General features: G+C 35.5%; 1 protein-coding gene across 1 annotated transcript in view; it reads left to right on the forward strand.

Annotated features, from left to right (window-relative positions):
• Eif5b (eukaryotic translation initiation factor 5B) overlaps positions 1–22,080 on the forward strand; it is a 59,734-nt gene that overhangs the window by 2,241 nt on the left and 35,413 nt on the right. Inside the window, exons 3-5 of the mRNA XM_010643194.3 lie at positions 18,811–18,936; positions 19,031–19,115; positions 19,972–20,638. Of these exons, the coding sequence (XP_010641496.1) occupies positions 18,811–18,936; positions 19,031–19,115; positions 19,972–20,638 (878 nt within the window). The remainder of the gene's footprint in view (positions 1–18,810; positions 18,937–19,030; positions 19,116–19,971; positions 20,639–22,080) is intronic.

Raw genomic sequence — 22,080 nt, forward strand, 5'->3', positions numbered from 1 at the left:
GTGGAGAGAGGGTCCTGGCCCGAGGACCCGCTCGAGGACTGGTGAGGGAGGCTGCCCGGGCCCGGGCGGGTGGGAGTTGGGGCTCTTGCGTTCTAGCTGAGCGAGGGTCGGGAAGAGTTCTTTCATGCCTTTGTACCTGAATACTTGGGGGAGAGCAGGGAGTTCCTCTCTCTAGACTGCTTAGGAACGTTGAAGTTACTGGGAGGTGTGTAGCAGCTCACTCCCTCTTCACTTAGTCCAGTTTGGACACACTTCTCAGATATTTAAGATATTTAAGTGCTGATTGTTCGGACTCCATTCTTTTCGCTCTCTTCCTTCCGGCCTGTCTTTTGGTCATTTCTTTGCTCTCTAGCACCTCCCTTGAGAAAGGAAGAGGAGGAGGAGGAGGAGGAGGTGAAACAAACCAACCAGGTTTCTAACCACTTGAAAGGCTTATGGGGCTACTGTCGGGGAGTATGTGGGTTACCCCGTTTAAATTTTTGGAATATTTCTGTGTGTCAAGTTCGATTGAATTCTAGCCTCTTCAAGGAAAGAATTTATTTCCTGGGAGTGAACAACCATCTGTTTCATTTCCACCTTTGTATACTATCCGTCAAACTTAGTTTAATACCAGGGGAGGAGTGAGGTAAATTTAAAATAAAACAAATCCTGTCTTGTTCGTCTTCTTAACCCAAAATGTAAATGGTCTTGAAGTTAAATAATGTGATTAATTATAAATTGGAATTCTAGATTGTTTCTTTACCTAGCACTACCCGATGAATGGAGTTAAAGACAAAGATTCTTGAATTTACATTTTTGGTCTATTGGAGGACATTAATTCTTTTGGAGAATAGAAATTACTAATCAGACCAGATCAATAAGCAGAATTTTCAATGCTTTAGTGAAACAAAAATTTCTCTACTTTTGAACAGGACATTTTGATGCATAGGATACATTTTTCTTCCCTGAAAACAACTTTAAGGCATATGCAAAAAATGGAGAAACGAGCTCAGTATAATAAAGCCTCATGTATCAGTTACCTGTCTTCATGTATTAGTAGCACTTGACCAACCCTGTTTCATCCACCTGTTGAATATTCGAAAGCAGATCTCTGGCCTCTTATCCATAAATGAATCCATCAGGCGAATATGAAGGATGAACAGTTGGGGAAAAACACCACAGAAGCATAAAATACAATCAGTGCTATTCTCAAGCCTAAAGAATAGTAATTTCTTACTATTCATTATCCAGTCAGTTTTCTAATTATCCTAATTGTCTTTTTTAAAATTTTTTTCAATTAATTTGTTTGGCTAAGGATTATACAAATTTAGGTGAAAAGTATGTTGATATTCTGTTTCCATTTTTTACTTTCTAGGCTCTTTCAAAGTGGAAAAGAGCTATTGGGATGGTGAGATTTATTCTTGTGTGTGTATTTTTAGTAAAAAGTGATTTATTTATTTATATAGGTACCAGGGATCGAACTTGGGTCTTTGCATTTGTGACTCAGGCAGCGGAACCACTGAGCTAAATCCCCAGCAAAAGTGATTTATTGATTCATAGAAGATTTTCTTGCGTGGTGTAAAGTTTAAACTGTAGACATTAGAGCCTATTGTGAAATGACTGAATTGTAGTGTAGAAAAAATAACAGTGAGTCTCCTTTTTTTCTTCAGCTAATCTGAGCTTATTTTGAAAGGAAAGTAGGCACAGTTTAGTTTTAAAACACGTTTATTTTCTCATATTATATGTGTGTTTTGTTGCTTTACAGGCTCCTTAGCTTGAGTGCCTTCCAGATTGTACTGAGCAATCCTGAGGTTTTGCACAGGACCCCCTTTCGCCAGAACTGGTTGGCTTTTTTACTGTGGTTCCCCCACAGAGACATCAGGGATGGGGAAAGGGTGGTTTCAACAGCTTTGTGAATATGAATGTTTTTTACTGGATAGTTTATCAGGAATATGAATATTTGTAAAAGGTACAGAAGTTCAGGTTGGGTGGAGAGTCTGGGAGGAGAAAGTCTTATTTTATGATTAGTATTCTTTGTGTAAATGAGTTATATTTGGTCATACTTTTTTTTTTAATTCATACTCCTGTGAAGATCCTTAGTTTAACCCCTCGGAGGTCACAGCTGATCTTAGTTTTTCCACATTGTTAAGTGGTAATATCTGATTGTCATCTACTTCCTGCTTGGCTATGTAAGCCAAGCATATTTCTGGTCAGGTGAAACTGGGTGAGAAATGAGTATCTGTTTATTGGTTATTAAGGTAAGGAAGGCATGGAGCCAGTTTCCAGTTTTTAGAAAGAACATAAAATATTTGACACCCCCACCTTTATTTTTTTGAGATGGGGTCTTACTCTGTTGCCCAGGCTGGCCTGGAACTCCTGGGCTGCACATCTCCAGCTCAGCCTCCCTAGTAGTTGAAACAACAGGTGCTTGTGCCTAACTCTATTTGACTGTTGTTATTTCTGTGCTTAATTTCTTTTAGTCACTCAGTATTGATTTCCAGTGAGATTTTATTTATATAATTTTATTTTTATAGTAAACATTTTGTTTTATCAGTGACTGAGGTTTTTACAGTTTTTGTCTATATAGTTTTTGAATTGTAGAGCTTTGTTTACAGGACATTCTAGAATTCTGTTCAAGCTTGTGTAATGTTGAGAGTGAGATTTCTGAAAGGGTGTTTAGCAACTTTTCTTGACTTTTTTCAAGACTGGGGAAACTTGATGAGAATAAAGAAAAGAATTCATTTTCCATGGATGAAACAAAATATAAAACAGTATTTCCATTTGTCCTTGTAACCTTTTCAGTCATCAGGAATCTTGTATGCTCTAGTGATACCCGTTTACACAGTACAATGGATGATCTCTTACGGATGTGTGCAGAGAAAGAGGGTGTACATTCTACAGCTTTATGCCGTCAGTCACCAGTTCTTCATTTGAGTCTTTTTTTTTTTTTAAGGATATATGTAAAGATGGTACTACTAAATATTGCAGTTAGATTTTCAGGTTATAAGGAGTCTGGCATATAACCTTACATAATGAAATGTATATGGCTTCCCCCTACCAAACTTCCCAAACAAACCTCCTCCCAAATGGAGAGGAAAGGAACGTAATTGCTATGTTCTCACTTATCACGAGGTGAGGCTGTCACTTGGAGTTGGTGGTTTTCAGGGTTCGGTAGAGTTCTGGTGTCTTCAGCAAAAGGTTGTTGCTGTAATGCCTGGGGTGTCCCAGTGACTCCATTATTTTCTTTTAGCTACAGATCATGTTCCTGACATTGCCAACAAATTCCCTCCTGTTGTAGGAGTTTGAGCTGTCTCTGAGACTGCTGCTGAACCTTTAGGGTAGTGGCGGTGAACCTGTGGCACAGATGTTATTGTGTTTTTCTGTTAAGACAAAAGATGTTAAAATATGAGTTTTTTCCTAAAATAAAATCTTAGTAGTCAGGTTTAATTGCAGTGTTGGCACTTTGTGATAAGTGGTTTTTGGGTAGCTGTTTGGCATTTGGTCTCTTAAAAGGTTTGCCAGCACTGCTTCAGGCGATTGCTTTAGTGTCAGACCTTCATCCTAGTCAATATCAGGATCCCTGTGATGGAAAATCTAGGAGTCAGCTTAAAGAAACTGTTTCAGAAGGAACTGTGACTATAGCAGGCACTACAAGCTGCTCAGAGTGAGCACAGTCCAAATTGAACATACAGGCTTGCCATTCCTAGTTTGAGAAATCTAAAATATAAAATGCTCCAAAATCTAAAACATTTTTAGGACTGAAATGATGCCACAGATAGTGGAAAGCTCACCTGACCTTATCTCAAAACACAGGTGCCAGCCAGGTCCAGTTGGACATGACTGTAACCCAACTTGTGTGGGAAGCTGAAGCAGGAGGATCACATATTCTAGGTCAGCCTGGACAATTTAAGTGAGACCTTATCTCAAAATAAAAAAGGGCAGTGATCGAGCACTTGCCTAACATGCATAAATCCCTGAATTCAGTCTGCCAGTACTGCCAACAAAACAAAAGCAGGAGCACTAGGAATATTGTATAAAATTACTTTAGTGCTCGCTCTATGTATAATGAAATATAACTAAATTTCTATTTAAACTTGAGTTACATCCCCAAGATACCTCATCATGTATATGCCAATATTTGGACATCGGGAGAAATCTGAAATCTAAAACACTTCTGGTCCTAAGTGTTTTGGATAAGGGAGATTGAGTCTATAGTTCAAATAGTCTAGAATTGTTCAAGGAATCATTTTTTATATGCGTATGTCTGAGTTGATTTTTTTTAAAACTGATATGTGCATAAAGTAGATTACAATTGCATAAATTGATAATAGTTCTTTTGGCTTACCTTGTTCCAATATGGACACTTTAGGAACTTGACAGGGCACAATATGAGTAAGAAAGCAGTTTATAGACTCTTGTTGGTGGTACCTCTCTGCCTTCCATGCTGAAGCTTTCTGGGAAGCGGATATTTAGCCACTTTTAAAGTTACCTGCCCATTAATGTTCTTTATCTTTTCCTTGTCAGCTGGTTCAGGTATAAGGTGAGCACAGCATTGTTTTGCCAAAGAACAGTTAGGTTAAGTTAGTGATTCTCAAACTTTCTGGTTCTGGAACTCTTTTACATTCTTAAATTACTAAAGTGTAGAAAAAGTTTTGCATTTATGTTGGTTATATGTTTGGGTACTTATCATATTACACATTAAAACTGAAGTTCTCAAAATGGTTATTTAAAAATAAACACATTACATACTAATATAAATAATAGATCTTATTTTCAAACAAAGTCATAAGAAGAGTGACATTGTTAAGCATTTTTTCAAACCTCTTTACCATCTGATTTAATAGAAGATAAAGATTCTCACGTTGGCTTATGCATTTGATCTATAGCATTTTTATATATCATGTAGTTTTGAACTCTGCTGTACAGTAGGAAAAAAGTGAGAATGAAAAAGACCACTAGCCTTTTGGTATTGTTTGAAAATAAACATTTTCCAAGCTGTTTGACCATCATTAATATTTGTTTTACAAGAATGTAGAATTTTTGACAATCACTTAAGGACAATTTATCTCTGGACATGTTAACACTCTTGATGTTTTAACCGTTTGTTTTTTTCTTTTTTAATGTAATCATTGACCTTACCAAGTTCTATTAAAAATGTCTTGGGATTGATTTTACTTGGAAGTCCATTAAGTTTTTAGATTATTTGGGACATTTGACAGCTTTTGAATGTTGCATCATTCCACTCAGAAAATACATTGGGTATTTAAGCATGTTGTTGTGCCAGCTGTTGTTCTGGGTAATGAACAAGAAAACATTATATACTTGTCTATGTAGTTAATTTAATTATAGAGTAGTATCATTTTATTTTTTTCATTTGAATCTAGGATATTTCTTGGTTTATTCATAGGTATAGTTGCTGTTAATGTAATTTCTTTTGTGTAGTGTAGCTTTTTCTTAAAATGGTTAATTATGACAAATTTAGTGAACTCTTATTAAAAGTAGTTGTCTAAATGATGAGGAATAAATTATGAGCAAATTTATTATTTTGTGATAACGTATCACTAAATAAAGAGGAGACCATAAACATGTCAGCAGAGTTTAGGATGTTTTATTTGGTGACACGCAAGTGACTTCTTTTCCTTCCCATCCAAATTTATGCCTTGTAACAAATATGTGCCATTGACAAATTACAGTAAAAAGTATACAGACATCTTACTAAGCAGTATTTATTGAAATTACAGTGCACTGCTTACCCCAGCAGTGACCATGACATGTACATAATTTTAATAGTGATAATACTGAATGTAGAATGAATGTCATAACTTGTTTGAGAATCTGGGAGGCATATTTACTATACTTACTGATTTAAGAAATCCTTTATCTCAAAATACAGACTTTCCAAAGGCAAATTAATATCTACACTGGTGAAGTAGCTGTTATAGATTATTTTAAGGGCTTAGCAAAAAAGGGAGAACAGAAAAATGGTAGCCATTGTATATAAGTCAGTCAGTGACAAAGTTTCTTTACAAGTTTCTTTCTCCCTTAACCTTAATTGAATAACTATCTATCTCATAGCCTGACTAAAATGCAAGCAGTGATGACTTAGTGTTTCATTCCTTCTTTTGTGCGTGGAAGTGAAACAAACTACATTTTTTTCTTGAGTAATCCTTTTTAACCCTTGTGGCAGTCATTTTGTTTTAGAATCATTGGTTTCAACCTTGCTCTGGTAATAAAAATTTCTCTTGGGCTGGGAATGTGGTTCAGTGGTACCCTAGCCTAGCATATGTGAAGTCCTATTGTTTGATCCTCAATACCAACAAAAACAACAATGAAAAAACAAACAATTAACTCTTATACTGTGATATAAAGTACTTGTTTAAATTTTTGTTTCTGAAGCTTAATATAAGTCAGGAACTTTGGGTAACGGTTCCTGCATGATTAGTCTTTTAACTTATTTAAATTTAAGTCATCAGGTTTCTAGTATGGAACTGATGAAGCTTAATGGATGTGATGGATGATACTGAAGAGGAATTTTTTATAAGCCTGGAATTACATGTCCTAAGAGTCCATTATGTGAATGAACCACATTTTATTTATTCATCAGTTGATGGGCATTGGACTGTTAAAACTTTTGGCTATTATGCATAATACTGCTGTAAATATCATTATTCACGTTTTGTATGTGTGTGGACATAGGCTTTCCTTTCCCTTGGGTATACTTAACGTGGGAGTGAATTTGCAGGGTGAGGGATAACTCTGTGTTTAACTTTTTCTGGAACTGCTGAGGAGTTGACTCTTCAGGAATTGCCACAGGTAGCTCCTGCTCCCCATGTCGCCAACAATGTATAAGATTCCAGTTTCTCCATAAACTCAGCCAAACTTTTTGTCTAACTTTTGATTTTAGCTATCCTAGTGGATGTGAAATGGTATCTTTGGCTTTCCATGATAGCTTACAGTGTTGAGCACCTTTTTATATGTTTACTGCCCATTTGTTTATCCTGTTGAAGAACTGTCTATTCAGATTCTTGCCCATTTTAAAATTCACATATTATAAGGAATAAGAGATCCTTGTAAATTTTAGATCTCTTGCCAGATATAATTTGCAAATATATTCTCCCGTTTCATAGGTTGCCTCTTTATTTTCTTTTTTTGCCTTTTTCTTTTCTTGATGGTGGCCTTTGTAACAAATTTCTAATTTTGATAAAGTTTGACTTACTTATATTTTTTCCTCTGGTTATTTATGTTTTTGGTGTCAGATCTAAGAAATAGTATTAACTCTAAGGCCATAAAAATTCACTTACATTTTCAGAGTGTGTTAGTTTTAGCTTTTGCATGTAGGGTTTTTTTTTTTTTTTTTTTAGGCTGGGTCTTGCTATGTAGTTCAGTCTGGCTTTGACCTTACTATGTAGTCTAGGCTGGCCTCGAATTTGCAGCAGTCTTCCTGCCTCAGTCTTCTGAGTCCTGGGATTATAAGTGTGCACCACCACACCCAGCTTACATGTATGTCTTTGAATCATTTTGAGGTAGTTTTTGTATATTGTATGAGGTAGGGGCCCAGCTTTATTCTTGTCGTATAGATTTCCATCTGTACTAGTGCCATTTATTTAAAAAAAATTCTTTTACTGTTTGTCTTTTTACTTGTCTCTTTACCTGTTGAAAGTCAGTTGGTCATACATATCAGATTTTATTTCTGAACTCTCAATTCCACTGATCCATGCGTCCTTAAGGCCGCATGACACTGTCTTGGATACTGTAAGTTTGTAGCTAGTTTTTTGAAATTGGGAGGTGTGAGTTCTTCAGGTTTGTTCTTTTTAGGCATTGTTTTAGCAGTTGTAGACTCCTCAAGTTTCCATAAAGATTTTAGGATCAGCTTCTTAGTTTCTCCACAAACCTGGGTGGAGGGGCGTCCACCAGAGATTTGGACGTGGGTTTTCTTGCATTCATAGATTAGTTTGGGGAGGAATAATGCCAGTATTATGCCTGCTGAGCTGTGAACACAGCTGTCCTTCCTTTGTTGTAGTTTTTAGAGTATATGATTTATGTTTCTTTGTTTAAATTATCCTTTTTGTTTTGTACTGGGGATTGAACTCGGGACCTTGTTCTTGTGAGGCAGCAGGTGGTGGAACCACTGATCTAAATCCCTGGTCTTCCCTTTTTATTTTTAATGCTATTATAAATATAGCTTTTCTTAATTTCATTGCCAGTGCACAGAAATACAATTGATTTTTGTGTATTAATCTATTTTCTATCTTTCTGGACTCATTTTTTAGCACTGATGGCTTTTTGTGTTGTGAATTCCTTAGGATTTCCTGTGTGCATGACCATGTTAAAATCAGAGTTCTTCTTTTCCAATCTGGATGCCTTTATTTCTTGGTCTTGTTAATGCTGTGGCTGGAGCCTCCAGTATAGTGTTAAATAGATGTGGTAAATAAAGGTGAGAATAGACATTCTTATTTTGTTGATAATCTTGAGGGAGGAAAAACTTTCAGCTTTTCACCAGTAAGTATGCAGCTGAAAAACTTACCTGGTGGCTTTTATAACATCACAATGCAGTGTGTTACTTATGTTTATGGTTAGGCTAGCATAAACCTTCTGTGTTGCTAGTTGTATAAAAGTGTTACATGTACAATTATGTGCAGCATGTAATAATGGATGATAATAAATGGCTTTGTTAATGGTTTACGTTTTTTTAAAAACCCTTTGTTACTGGTTTATGTGTTTACTGTACTTTTAACATTATTTTAGAGGAGTGATGGTGAAACTTTTAAAGCTTTTGATGGATGGTACAAACAGCCCACTAGGCACATGTGCCTAGGTTCTTCATCACTGTTTTAGAGTGTCTTCTGCATATAAAAAATTTTACTGTAAGACAGCATACAGCATTATACTGGCAGCAGTCTCATAAACCTCATATTCATAGCTCTTGCTTGCATAATTTTTTCTTTTACTTTAGGTATTATCCTCTCTCCTGCCTCCTTTCTTTCTGTCCTTCCTTCCTTCTTGCTTTCATTTTTTCTTTCAGTGTTAGAGAGTGAACCCATGTCTCGAATGGTAGACAAGTGCTCTGTTACTGAGTCACGCTCCCAGCCATTCTTGTGCTTGATTTAAAATCATGTTGTTTTGGTCACAGTGGCCCTAGGAACAGTTGGCTATGTCATATATAAAAATATACTATGTAGCCTATGTGTGTGTAGTAGGCTACCCCGTCCATTTTGTGAGTATATTCTGTGATGATCAAATTGACGAAATTACATAATTATGCATTTTTTAACATCTCTCTATTCATTGAGCAACATGTGACTATATTTGAACTTATTTCTGCCATCCTTGTTTTGTTTCTTATTTGTGCCATCTCTGTCATGCTTTCTTTTTATCTTCTTTTTTCCTTTTTCCATTTACACTGGATTAGAACTTACATGTGCTTACTTTCTCTGCCACCTACCTTGTCTGAAACCGGTATGTAGTGCCCTTGAAAAACAGTACAAAAGCAATGGGACTGTGGTCCATATTTAAAATTTTATAATCTCCCTCTCTTAGAAAAGTCTACCAAATAGATAACCTATCATTCTCTTGGGAATTTAATTTGCTCTCATGTCATAATAGTTGTAACAATTATGTAAAGTGATTTGCCTATATAGACTTGTTAACAGCCAACAAAAATCTTAAAGAAATGAAATACTGGGAAGTTATTTCATTCTCACGGTCTAGAAATTAGGAGTCAAAAGTAGTAGGTATCCGATTCAGACCAAAGTTTTTTTATTTGTGTGGCTCATACTTTTTAAAAATTTAACTTTAATACTATACAATATTTCAAACAGTGAAACCTCATATGTACACATCACCTGGATTTAATTATTGGTCTTTTGACTTCATATTTGCTATCTTTTTTTATAGGCATGACATTTTCTAAGTATATTCCTATATAACCACAATGCCCTTATCCCACATAATGCAATTACACAGATTTTCTAAAAATCTAATATCCACTCCATATTTCACATTTGCACTTTTAGCTCCAAAACAGCCTTTTGCAGTTGATATGTTCAAACCAAAGATTGTACTGCATCCCATTTGGTGTGATTTATAATTTCATTGTAGGTGTTTTCCTATGTGAATCTTCCCTTCATAGTCTCTAAAGTTATTTTGAGCTCTCAAAGCTTAGTTTTCCCAGCCTGTTAGTAATTAAAATGGAAGGAAAATATTAGGCTCATAAGTGACAGCTGCATTCTGTATTGTTTGATATAAGGACAAAAATCCTTGTATGCATATAATCTTTCTGAGTGATGAAGAAAGTGTTACATATTAATTTTTCCTATTAGGATTGGTGTGAAATATGTCATTAGTGAATTTGAGAGGAATTTCACTTCACGAAATCAGCCATTTAAAATGTATAGTTTTGCGGCATTTAGTACATGCTGAATATTGTGTAATTACTGTTTTCTAAAACATTTCTCCCCCAAAGGAAGTCCTGTGCCATTCATATGATGTATGGCTTATTCATCTTAAATCTTCATTATCAAATTAAAAATTAAACATAACAAACTAAAAGTTACTTGGGAGATCACTTACAACTCTTCCCTCCACCCCCACAGGAGTTTGTAAAAGGTGTGCTAGTTCATCTTCTTTAGACACATTGGAATCTGTAGTGTTCAATATGTGTATGCTTTTTACATGCTTTTATGTTTCCCCTGTCACTATAGCAGATATTTAGCAGATAAAAGAAAAAATTTAGGTTGAATTTTGTGGAACTAATGATGGAATAATAATAATATATTCCCTTTGCATTGTTTGGTATAATAGTATGGCTTCATATGTCTTTAAAGGTGTCAAGACTTCATGGGAAGTTGAAATTGGAAGGGATTATTTTAGAGATAAGGTATGATTGAAAAATTCAATATTGATTGGTTTTTTGAGACATGGTCTCACAGGTTCAGGCTGTCCTTGAATTCACTAGGTACCCCAGCTTTGCCTCAAACTCAGGATCCCTCCCCTCCCCGAATTCTGGGATTACAGACATGGGCCACCACATCAAGCTAAATTAAAAAACATTGTTAGAGTAAGAGCGAGATACTGTACCGCCATTGATCTTCCTCGAAATATTCCCATTGCTTTGAGCACACATCTCATTGTTATTATCCGTGAGAGCTGGGAAGTCTAACATATTTTTCTTTTCTCTGCATTGTAGACTGTTTTCAGTTTCTTGGTAGCTTGTAATTTTTTCTGACAATTCCTTCCTGATTCCCAATGATTTGGTTCTCTTTTTCTCTTCAACAAGTCATTTTACAGTGACTGGGTTCCTGATCTCCTAGTAAGTGGTTCTTGCTTGTGCTTTCCCTGTGGTTGCAGTCAGTGATGGCTGTAATAGAATTACCTTAAAACCCTGGAGGTATCATGGTAAAATTTTTTGAAAAATGCATTATGGGAGATGTATAATGCCCACATTTATTTTTTAGGAGTATTTCTGTTGCTGAATTATTAATTTTACTTTCATGAATTTTATTTTTATTATGGACACCATTTTTATGAGTTTTATTATACAGTGTGCACTTACCAGGAAAATGAAATATCAATAAAATACCAAATATGTAATGAATGTTTAGAATAAACATTTTCTACATCAACTGTTTGTTTACTAAATTTAAAAAATAACAGAAATAAATTCCTATGTGAATTACAGTGAGAATACAAATAAAACTACTGCAGAAAAAAATCTTTGCTTTAGTTATCACACCTAAGGCAGTCTTCACACATGACAACAGCATGTTCATATACAAGTATCACACAGAAAGCACATGTGCTTAGTTTTCTTTTCCTGTTTGGCAGCCATACTTTTCACTTCTTTTGTCTCTCTCTTTTATCAGGAGCTTCCTGTTATATGAGGTGCACTTAGCAGGAAATAAAATATCAATAAGATAAAATCAGATATATGATGTGTGTTTAGAATAAACATCAACATTTTCAACATCAACTGTTTGCTTACTAAATTAAAAAAAAAGGAAATAAATTCCAGTGTGAACTACAATGAAAATACAAATAAAACTACCACAACATAATATTTATTTCAATTATCATACCTAAGACAGTTTTCACATGAGAACGGCATGTTCCATACAGAAGTAGCACTTACACTGATAGCATATGTGTTTTGTTTTCATGTCTCTTTTGACATCTTGCTTGTTTTCCTGTTTCCTTGGAAGGTTCTTGTGATGTTTCCCTTCTGTTCACTGATCTGTCCAGAATTCTTTTGGGAGTTCTTTGTGCAGATACATACTGCTCTTCCTCTGTTGTATCCAGTCCCAATCCTCTAAGAAAATTTCTCTATGATATTTTGTTCTTATTTTCTTTATAAACTACGAAACTATTTACACCTGTCATGTTTAAGATTGAGTAAAACACAACTGTTGGCCAATGCTTTGTGTTTTAAGTGACATTATACTTGTTGCATAACTCATCAACAGCATCTACTCCACCTTTAATTTTGCTGTAAAATGTGACCATTTCTGGCTTCATTTGTGTTGAGGATTCACTATCAATTGTTTTTGTTTTTGTTTTTGTTTTGAGACAGGGTCTCACTATGTAGTCTAGGCTAGCCTTGAACTCAACTATGTAGTACAGGCTGATCTTGAACTCACAGGTTCCTCCTGCCTCAGTCTCCTGAGTGCTAGGATTACAGGTGTGCACCACTGCCTCACTATCAATCTTATCATCATGGTGTAATGTTGACAGTATCAGTACTACTTTTTCTTCTCCATATAGGAGGCCAATGTTAATGTCTTTTGAAATGGAAAGATTGTACTATACATTTCTCTGTTGTGAACTTGGCAGCAGTTTTTGGGAATCTCTGCTTTGTTCCTGGAAATAGTTCCTATGCTGGTCAACTGGTGTTCTTTAAGCAAATGTAACATCAATGGGTAACTAGTGAATCAATCATCAAATGTGATATTTTGGTTAATTTTTGAAATAGGTGCAACAGATCTGTTCACAGTGCCATGTGATTTATTGCTGCACGAATAAAGCCCTGGTAGCTGAATTCCACGATACATTTCTAAATTCAAGGTTTAAAATATCTTTGCATCTACTGGGGCATTTATTTTTATACCATATTTGGAAGGTTTACTTGGCATACATTACTGAAAGCTTCAACAACCCAGAAATGATGCAAGTTGCGGGTTGTCATGTATTTATTTGGATGTTGTATAAATTGCTTGACATTTTGAAACAAAACTTTCAAAAAATGAGCAAATAGCCACATTGTTGGATTGTTTTCTTTCTTGGTGGGTCTTTTGTTTTTTGAGACAGGGTCTTACTATGTAGTTGAGACTGACCTGGAACTCAGTATGTAGCCCACACTGGTCGAACTCATAGCCATCCTCTTGCCTCAGCCTCCCAAGTGCTGGGATTACAGGCTTGTGCCACCACACTCGGCTTAGGTGGGTCTTTTTGTTGTCAAAATGTAAATGATTTTGAGGGGAACCAAATCTTGAGTGTTGATATTGTTCTTCTAATCTCAGCGCCACATATGTCACTTCTCTGTAAATCCTTTAGATTCTAAGGATTAGAATGATACAGTCCTGTTGTGAAGGCTTTTAGTTCAGATAGTGAGGTATCATGATAAGTATATTTTTGAGTATTGGTGCATAGAGAATGTTTTACTTGTATTTCATTATTAGTGTATTTCAAAACATCTGGTAGCATATCATGCATTATAGATAGTTCCAAGATTGAATTGTAGTGTTGGCATTCCATACAGTATGTTACACCCCTGGCAAAGATCTAATAATATTTTCGGACCTAGTTCTAATGTTGGATTAGTCAGGTATTCATGACCACTTTGTAGTATTTTGACTAGTCAAATATTTGTTTACATTACTGTCTTCCTGATCTGAATCAGGGTCTTCATTCTGTACTTATCTTGTCATATCATGCTCTGTCTTACTGTCACAACTTTGGTTTACGTGATTTAAGTCATCATCGGTAGACAAATTATCTAATGACTCACTTTCAACCTCCTAAAATTGTAAAACCAAATTTTCTGCAACATTGTACAGAATTGGGATAATTCTACAAGAAAAATCAAAAGAAAACATAAATTCTTAAATCACAAAAAACACAGTGTGTAACATTGGGTAAAACTCACCTGTTGCTACTTTGACACGTGTAAAATACACCATACCATTTGTCTACCATGTGGATAAACACAAAGATTCTTTCTTGTTTTTCCCCAGTGCAGCTAGTGAGATGCACAGCTGGATACCCTCATGCTAAAGTAAATGTTTTAATTAGAAAAGTATGCTGGGGCATCTTTAACACACCATGATGCCCCTATTAAGGTCACATCACTCATTTCCTTCTGGTGGTTGATGATGGCTATTGGGACATGAACTGGAGCTGTCAGCTGGAACCTGTATTTGGCTGCTCTGTGTGGCCTGGACATTCATCCACATGAGCTCGACAGTGAGCATCCCAACAAAGGAGTAGTAGAAGCCTATGGTTCCTGGCCTAGGCCCAGAAACTTAACACCGTTTCTGATGTTTTGGTTGGTGAAAGCAGTAGCAGAGTTCTCACATTAAAAGGGAAGAAACAGGACTTCATCTCTCAGTGTTGTAGAAACTATAGCCATGTTTTCTGACCTTTAGAGGATGGTAAAGACATGGAGAAGGAAGAACTAGTAAGGAAGAGTTTTTGAATTTTGGAAAGGAGTTGAATTTCCTGTGTTTCTAACTTTGCATCCATTAGACTAATATTTGGCACAAAATGCCTGTGATTAAGTGAAATTTACTCAGTATGGAATTGAGAAGAGCTTTATAAATGAGGTTAATTTTCTTTGTACTTATTCTACCTGGAACCTTTTTGCGATAGGTATCTTTAAAAGCCTTTGTTATGTTGGTCTCAATGAGGAAAGTTTCTTAATGTTTATTTTTGATGTCGTAAATTTAACCCAGAAAATCACACATTCTAATAAGCAAGTGCTCTGCCCCCAAGCTATATCCCTGTCCCCTTATTTTTTTATTTTTGCATATGATTTATTTAATTATTCCAAAAGCCAAACATCAAAGTTGATTACATGCTTGCATATGCAATAAATACCATATTTAAGAAAATTGCTTCATAATAATATCATTTTAACTTCATATTTACATTGTGTTAATAGAAAATATTGGAGATTTATTCTTGTTCATGACTTTTAAAATGATAAATGATTAGTATTAGACATTCATAGTTTTAATTTTATCTGTACTTAATATGCTGATTAAATATACTCTAATTTGTTTGCTGTTTTTATAGAAATTTCACACATATATTTTAGGAATAATTGTCAAAATTAACTTTTTCAAGTATTTAATGAGTCAAATATATGCAGTTGTGTATTTTGTGTGTGTGTGTGTGTGTTTTGTTTTGTTTGTTTTTGGTATGGGGGATCAAACTCATGACCATGTGCTTGTGAGGCAGGGAGCGGAACCACTGAACTAAATCCTTGGAACAATTGATGTGATTTTTTTTTTTTTTTTTTTGGCGGGACGGGGGATTGAACTCTGGACCTTGTGCTTGCGAGGCAGGTGGCAGAACTACTGAGCTGAATCCCTGGCCCCTGCAGTTGTGTATTGATCACAATCACGATATATAGAATAGTTCAGCTGTCCCAAAATGTTATCTTACGACCTATTGTAAACAAGCATTTCTCCCTAAAATAGACTCTTGGTCAGTAATTATAGGGTTGTTTTGTTTTTTGTCACTATATTTTGTGCTTTGTAGAAGTTGATAAAAGTACTATGTAGTCAGTCTTTCTTGCCTGACTGGGCTTTGCTTAGTCTAATGCCTGTAAATCCATGTATGTTACTGAATGTGGCATTCTTTATTTGTTTATAACTGTGTAGTAGTTCATTGTGTGGGTATATGTTAATTTGCTTATAAATTATCTGGTAGATGGATATTGGGTTGTTTCTAGCTTTCTGTGATTATGAATAAAGCTGCTGTGAACATTTGGGAGCAAGCCTTTTGTAAGACACGTATTTTCAGTTCTAAGTATTTACCTAGGATTGCTAGGTCTTATAAGTCTGTTGAACTTTCTAAGAAGCTGCCCAACTGTCCAAGTTGTGTGATTTTTACATTCCCTTAGGAATATCTGAGAGGTCGGTTGCTCTGCATTTCTTTCAGCACTTGGTAGTATCAGTCCTTAATTTTAATCATTCCAGTGGCTGTGTAATGATATCTCATTGTCGTTTTAATTTACATCTCATATATTTATTTGCCATTCATGTCCTTCATTGGTTAAGTGTTTTTAAAATTTTTTCCCATTAAAAATTGTTGCTGATTTCGCTTCTAGGAGCTCTTTATACATTTAGACAAATCCTTCATCCAATATTATACATGTGTTGCAGATATTTTCTCAGTTTGTAGTTTGCCTTTTCATTTTATTAATAGTTTTTTGTTTTTTTGTTTTTTGAGACAGGGTGTCACTATGTAGTTAAGACTGCCCTGGAACTCTCTATGTAGCCCAGGCTGGTCTCGAACTCACAGCGATCCTCCTACCTCAGCCTCCCAAGTGCTGGGATCATAGGTGTGTGCCACCATGCCTGGCAAATAGTTTTTAAAATAATCTTATTTGGAGACATTGTGGAGTCACATTCAGTTGTAAGAAATACAAAGAAATGTGTGTACTCTATCCAGTTTCCAGCGGTAAATCTTACAAAATTGTTCTAAGGTATCATAACCCAGATGTTGATATTGATGAAATCTACGGCCCATATTCAGATTTGCTTAGTTTAATTTATACTTGTGTTAGTTTTATACAATATTATCCCATGTATATGTTTGTATATCCATTACCATAATCAAGATGCAGAATATCAGTACAAGGTTCTGTTTTGTTCATTTTTCCCCACTCCATCTTCCTCTTGCACATCCACAAATCTGTTCTATATTTTAAAGATTTTGTCCTTTCAAATATCTTCTATAAATGGAATCATGCACGGTATATGTAACCCTTTTAGGTTGCTTTCTTCTTACCCTAATTCTCTTGAGTTCCAACTAAGTTGTTGCATATATCAATAGTTTGTTCCATATTGCTAAATAGTATTTTGTGGAATGGGAATGAATCACATCTTATTTAACCATTTACCTATTAAAGAATATTCTTTATTTTTGGCTACTGTTTATAAACAGGCACAAATGCTTGTCTACAAGTTTGTCTGTAAACAAATTTTTATTACTTAGGAATAAATGTGCAAAAATGCAGTTGCTGGGTATGTATAAGTACATTTTTAGTTTTATAAAAACTTTGACTATAGGGGCCTGGGATTTAGCTCAGTGGTTCGGTGGCCTGCCTTGCAAACGCAAGGACCCAAGTTCAATCCCTGGTACCAAAAAAAAAGAAAAGAAAAGAAAAGAAAAAAAACTTTGACTATTTTCCAGAGTAGCTATACCATTTTACATTCCTACCAGCAGTGTATGAGTGATCTAGTTCCTCTGTAGCCTTCCCAGCATTGATTATTATAACTATTTTTGGAGGCAACATTCATTGGTATGTAAATGGCTAATGGCATAGATTATCTTTTTATTTGCCACATCAGTTTATCTTCAGTGGGATACTGTTTTATGCCTCTTGTTTATTTTCTCACTAAATTGTTTGGGTTTTTACTGTTGAGTGTTAATATTAGTCCTTTTTCAGATGTGTGGTTTACAGATACTTTCTCCCATTACATAGCTTGTTTCTCTTTTCCTCTCAAAGATCTTTCTCACAGCCAAGGTATTTAAATTTGATGAGTTTTAGTTTTTTGAATCATGCTTTTAATTTCCAAAATTAACCTGTTTGCTTATGGTGTGTCCCAAAGGTTTTATTTTTCCTAAAAGCTTTGTTTTTCATTTAAAACTTTCTTATTTAAGTGCATTACATAGCTTGAGTTTACTTTTGTGTAAGGAGGGAGGTTGAGGTTAGTTTTTTTACGTGTATGGATGTACATTTGTACCAGCACATTTGTTGAAAAGTCTGGTCTTTTGTATTAAATTGATTTTATACCTTTGTAAAATAAGTTTGCCAACTTTTATGGGGCTATTTTTGGTTTCTCTTTTGATAATTTTTGTGTCTGTTTCTGTGCTAGTACTTTTGCTTATTGTAGCTATATATTAAGCTTTGAACTCTGGTGAAATGATTTCTGTTTTACTCTTTTTTTATTTTTCAAAGCCATTTTAGCTATTCTTGTCCGTTGCCCTTTCTTATAAGTTTTAGAGTCATCTTTTCTGTACTTAGCAATGTCCTAAAAGTCTTGAGAGATTTTTATTGGAATTGCATTAAACCTCTGTGTTATTTTTTAAATTGTCATCTTTATTGTGTTGAGTCTTTTAGTCAGTGAACATGGTATATCCCTGTTTATTTAGATTTGTTTGGATTGGATGATCTCTAAAGTTCCTTCCAACTTTATAATTTCTGCTATTCCAAGTAAAAATGTACAGGGGTCCAATTAGATGTTATTAATAGTTAAGAAATAAGACTTGTTTTATCCTTTAAGTTTTCTCTGCTTTACAAATACCTCCATGCAGCACATAAAACAACTTTGGTTTCCAAGAAAGTTAATTTTCTCTTCTCTCAAGTACCTAGTTTTTTTCTGAACCTTTTCATTATAGCTGAGTGATTTGAGCATGACCCAGAAACTATTGAAGCAGATGCAGTGAGGCTGTTAAGTAGATACTCAAATTGCCATGAAGGAACCTGCCAAATGTCAGTGTGCTGGCAATAAGTACAAAAAATTAGAGTGATAAGAATTTCTGTGAGAGTGAATGTGCTAAATTATTTGCTCCTGAGTAACATGTCGGTCTTCTTTGTTTTCATGTAAGTGCCAAGGATGACATTGATCTTGATGCATTGGCTGCAGAAATAGAAGGAGCGGGTGCTGCCAAAGAACAGGAACTTCAAAAGACAAAGGGGAAAAAGAAAAAGGAGAAAAAGAAGCAGGACTTTGAGTGAGTATATGTTAAATATATATGGTTTTTATTAGTTTAGGTACTAGATTCACTTAAACTATTCCAATGCTTCAAAAATGTTTTTCTTTTCTAGTGAAGATGATATTCTGAAAGAACTGGAAGAATTGTCTTTGGAAGCTCAAGGCATCAAAGCGGACCGAGAAACTGTTGCAGTGAAGGTGAAAGATTTTTATTCATTCAGGGTTCATGTTCTGTTCATGCTTCCTACTGCTGGCTTTAGGAGCTGCATTTGGAAACACTTATAAATGTAGATAGGTTAGTTAAAAGTTACTATAAAATTTGATGCCTAAAGAAGGAAACAGTTTTAAGGAAAGAAATATAGTATATTTAAAATCTTTCACAGATATAAAGATGCTTTACGTGGGATTCTAAAGATATTTAATAGTATGTTCCTATTGATAAGACTGATATGATAGCATCTCACATCTCCACCTTCAATTTTTGCCTTTTTTTTTTAACCCCCCTGTACTGGTGATTGAACTCAGGACCTTGCTCATTCCAGGCAGGCATAACGCCACTAAGCTACATACCCATCCCTCCATTTTCATTCATTGAATTTACATGAGCTTCAGAGTGATGGGAAAGTGATAGCTATTTTTCTGTTTTTCAGTTTCCCCCTTATGTTTCCTATACCATTTGAGGAAGTTAGTAAATGTTTCAGAGCACCTGGAATTTGAAATGTGTAGTGAATGTGAGATGTGATGGAGTTTTGAACTAGCTTCTGGACCTTGGTTGAAAAGACTATTTTGAAATTATCTTGAGAGGCTGGCTTTAAATTCTGTCTATCTAGGGCTGGGAATTTAGCTCAGTGGTTCTGCTGCCTGCCTCACAAGCACAAGGATCTGAGTTCGATCCCTGGTACAAAAAAAAGAAAAGAAAAATGAAATTCATTCTGTCTGTCTGTCTGTCTGTCTATCTCTATAATATGTGCTTACCACATCCCATGACTCTGAGGGGGTCTTTTATGAAATGAAAATAATTCTGTTCATATTTCTAACAGTGGAAATTTTTTAGCCAACAGAAAACAATGAAGAAGAATCCACCTCAAAACAAGATAAAAAAAAGAAAGGACAGAAGAGCAAAAAACAAAGTTTTGATGATAATGATAGCGAAGAATCAGAAGATAAAAATTCAAAGTCAAAAAAGACTGTAAAACCCAAAGTGGAAATACACTCTGGGAGTGAAGATGATGATTTTAATAAACTTTCTAGAAAGGCTAAAGGGAAAGCTCAGAAGTCAAATAGAAAGTGGGATGGCTCAGAGGAGGATGACGACCACAGTAAAAGAACCAAGGGGCGTTCCAGAGTGAACTCTTCAGGTGAAAGTGGCGATGAGTCTGATGAAGTTTTGCAGGCTAGAAAAGGACAGAAAAAAAATCAAAAAAATAAGCCTGGTCCTAATGTTGATAGTGGGAATGAAGATGATGACTCTTCATTCAAAATTAAGACAGTGGCCCAGAAAAAGGCAGAAAAGAAAGAGCGTGAGAAGAAAAAGCGAGATGAAGAAAAAGCAAAACTGCGGAAGCTGAAGGAAAAAGAAGAGTTAGAAATAAGTAAAAAGGATCAGGGTAAACAAAAAGAACCTCAAAAGAAACCTGAAGAGGAAGCTGTCAAATCCAGAGTGACTCCTGATACTGGAGCTGCCTCTGCAGAGAAAGGAGAGTTGCCTGTGGCCGCAGAAGGTTGGTGACTGGTCATAGCAAAAAGCACAAAGGCTCTTGATTTTTAGGTAGTCTTAGTTGTGATCCTTATGCCCTAGGGTCATTTTGTTGTTTGTCCTTGCTTATAAAAGAATTTAATTATAGGAGCCTTTTAAACATTATATCTAAAGGGCCTGTGCATGACATTTATCTAGTTTCAGCCACTTGAAGGCTGAAACAGGATTGCTTTGAACCTAGGAATTCAAGGCCAGCCTGGACAACATAGCCAGGCTTCATTTCTTTAAAAAGAAAAGAAAAATCAGCCAAGGCTAGAGGTGGTACCTGTAATCCTGCCACACTGGGAGGCTGAGGCAGGAGGATGGCAAGTTCAAGCCCAGCCTAGTTATTTAGCAAAACCTGTCTCAACATTGCTAGGTGAGGGTCTTGGATTCAATCCCAGAACTGTCCTCTCCTGACCAAAAAAGTGACTTTCACTCTAAACATTTCCATACATAATATAAAATTACCTTCCAAATGGTTTATGTGCACACTAGATATTTCATAGAACTTCTCTGTGAAAATTATTTTTTGCCATTAATAAACTGTTTAACCTGAGTGCAGGGGAGCAGGCCTATAGTCCCAGTTAGTTGGGAAGCCAAGGCAAGAGGATCAAGAGCTTGAGGCCAGCCTGGATGACATGGTGAGACCCTGTCTCAAAAATCATTCAGTCAATCAATCAATCAATCAATCAAACAAGGTGAAGTTGCCAAAGAAAAATTTATTTTTCCTTCAGGTAGTATTTTTAAATTCCTTCTTGTTTTTTATGTCTTTTTTATTTTTTCTGATACCAGGGATCAAACTCAGGACCTTGTGCTTGCCAAGCAGGTACGATGCCATTGAGCTAAATCCCCAGCTCTTCTTTTAAAACTCAAGTCAGTCTATGAAATAGAAAAGTAAGGTTAATGTACCAAAATCAGTAAACATCTTTCAGGTGATAATCAGCCATGTTTTTTACTAGAACCAGCTAAGAAATAAATACACATTGTAGTTAATTTTCTCCTCTTAGGACATCAACAATTTGCATGGAAAGACTATGTTCTTAAAACTTAGTTTTTCTTTAGACTAGAAAACATCATGGAAATGATGATATAGCTATTTAACCATTTAAATTTTTATTTGGGCATCTCTGCTGAGAAACACCATGAAAGGAACTTGTGAACTTTTAATTCTTTAGTGTTCTTCAAGTTTAATTCATTTTTTGTGTGTATCTGTTTTTTGTTTGTGGTAGTGGAGATTGAACCCAGAACCTCACACATGCTGAGCAAGCTCTCTACCATGGTGCTACATTCCCACCCCATTTTCTTTCTTTTTTGGGGGGTAGGTGGGTACTGGGGATTGAACTCAGGACCTCACCCTTGCCAGGCCAGTGCTGTGCCACTGAGCTACAACCCTGGGCCCTCATCCTTTTTTTTTTTTTTTTTTTT

This window comes from Fukomys damarensis, unplaced genomic scaffold, assembly GCF_012274545.1.
Source record: "Fukomys damarensis isolate Sample0158 unplaced genomic scaffold, DMR_v1.0_HiC HiC_scaffold_9, whole genome shotgun sequence".
NCBI classification, from domain to species: Eukaryota; Metazoa; Chordata; class Mammalia; order Rodentia; family Bathyergidae; genus Fukomys; species Fukomys damarensis.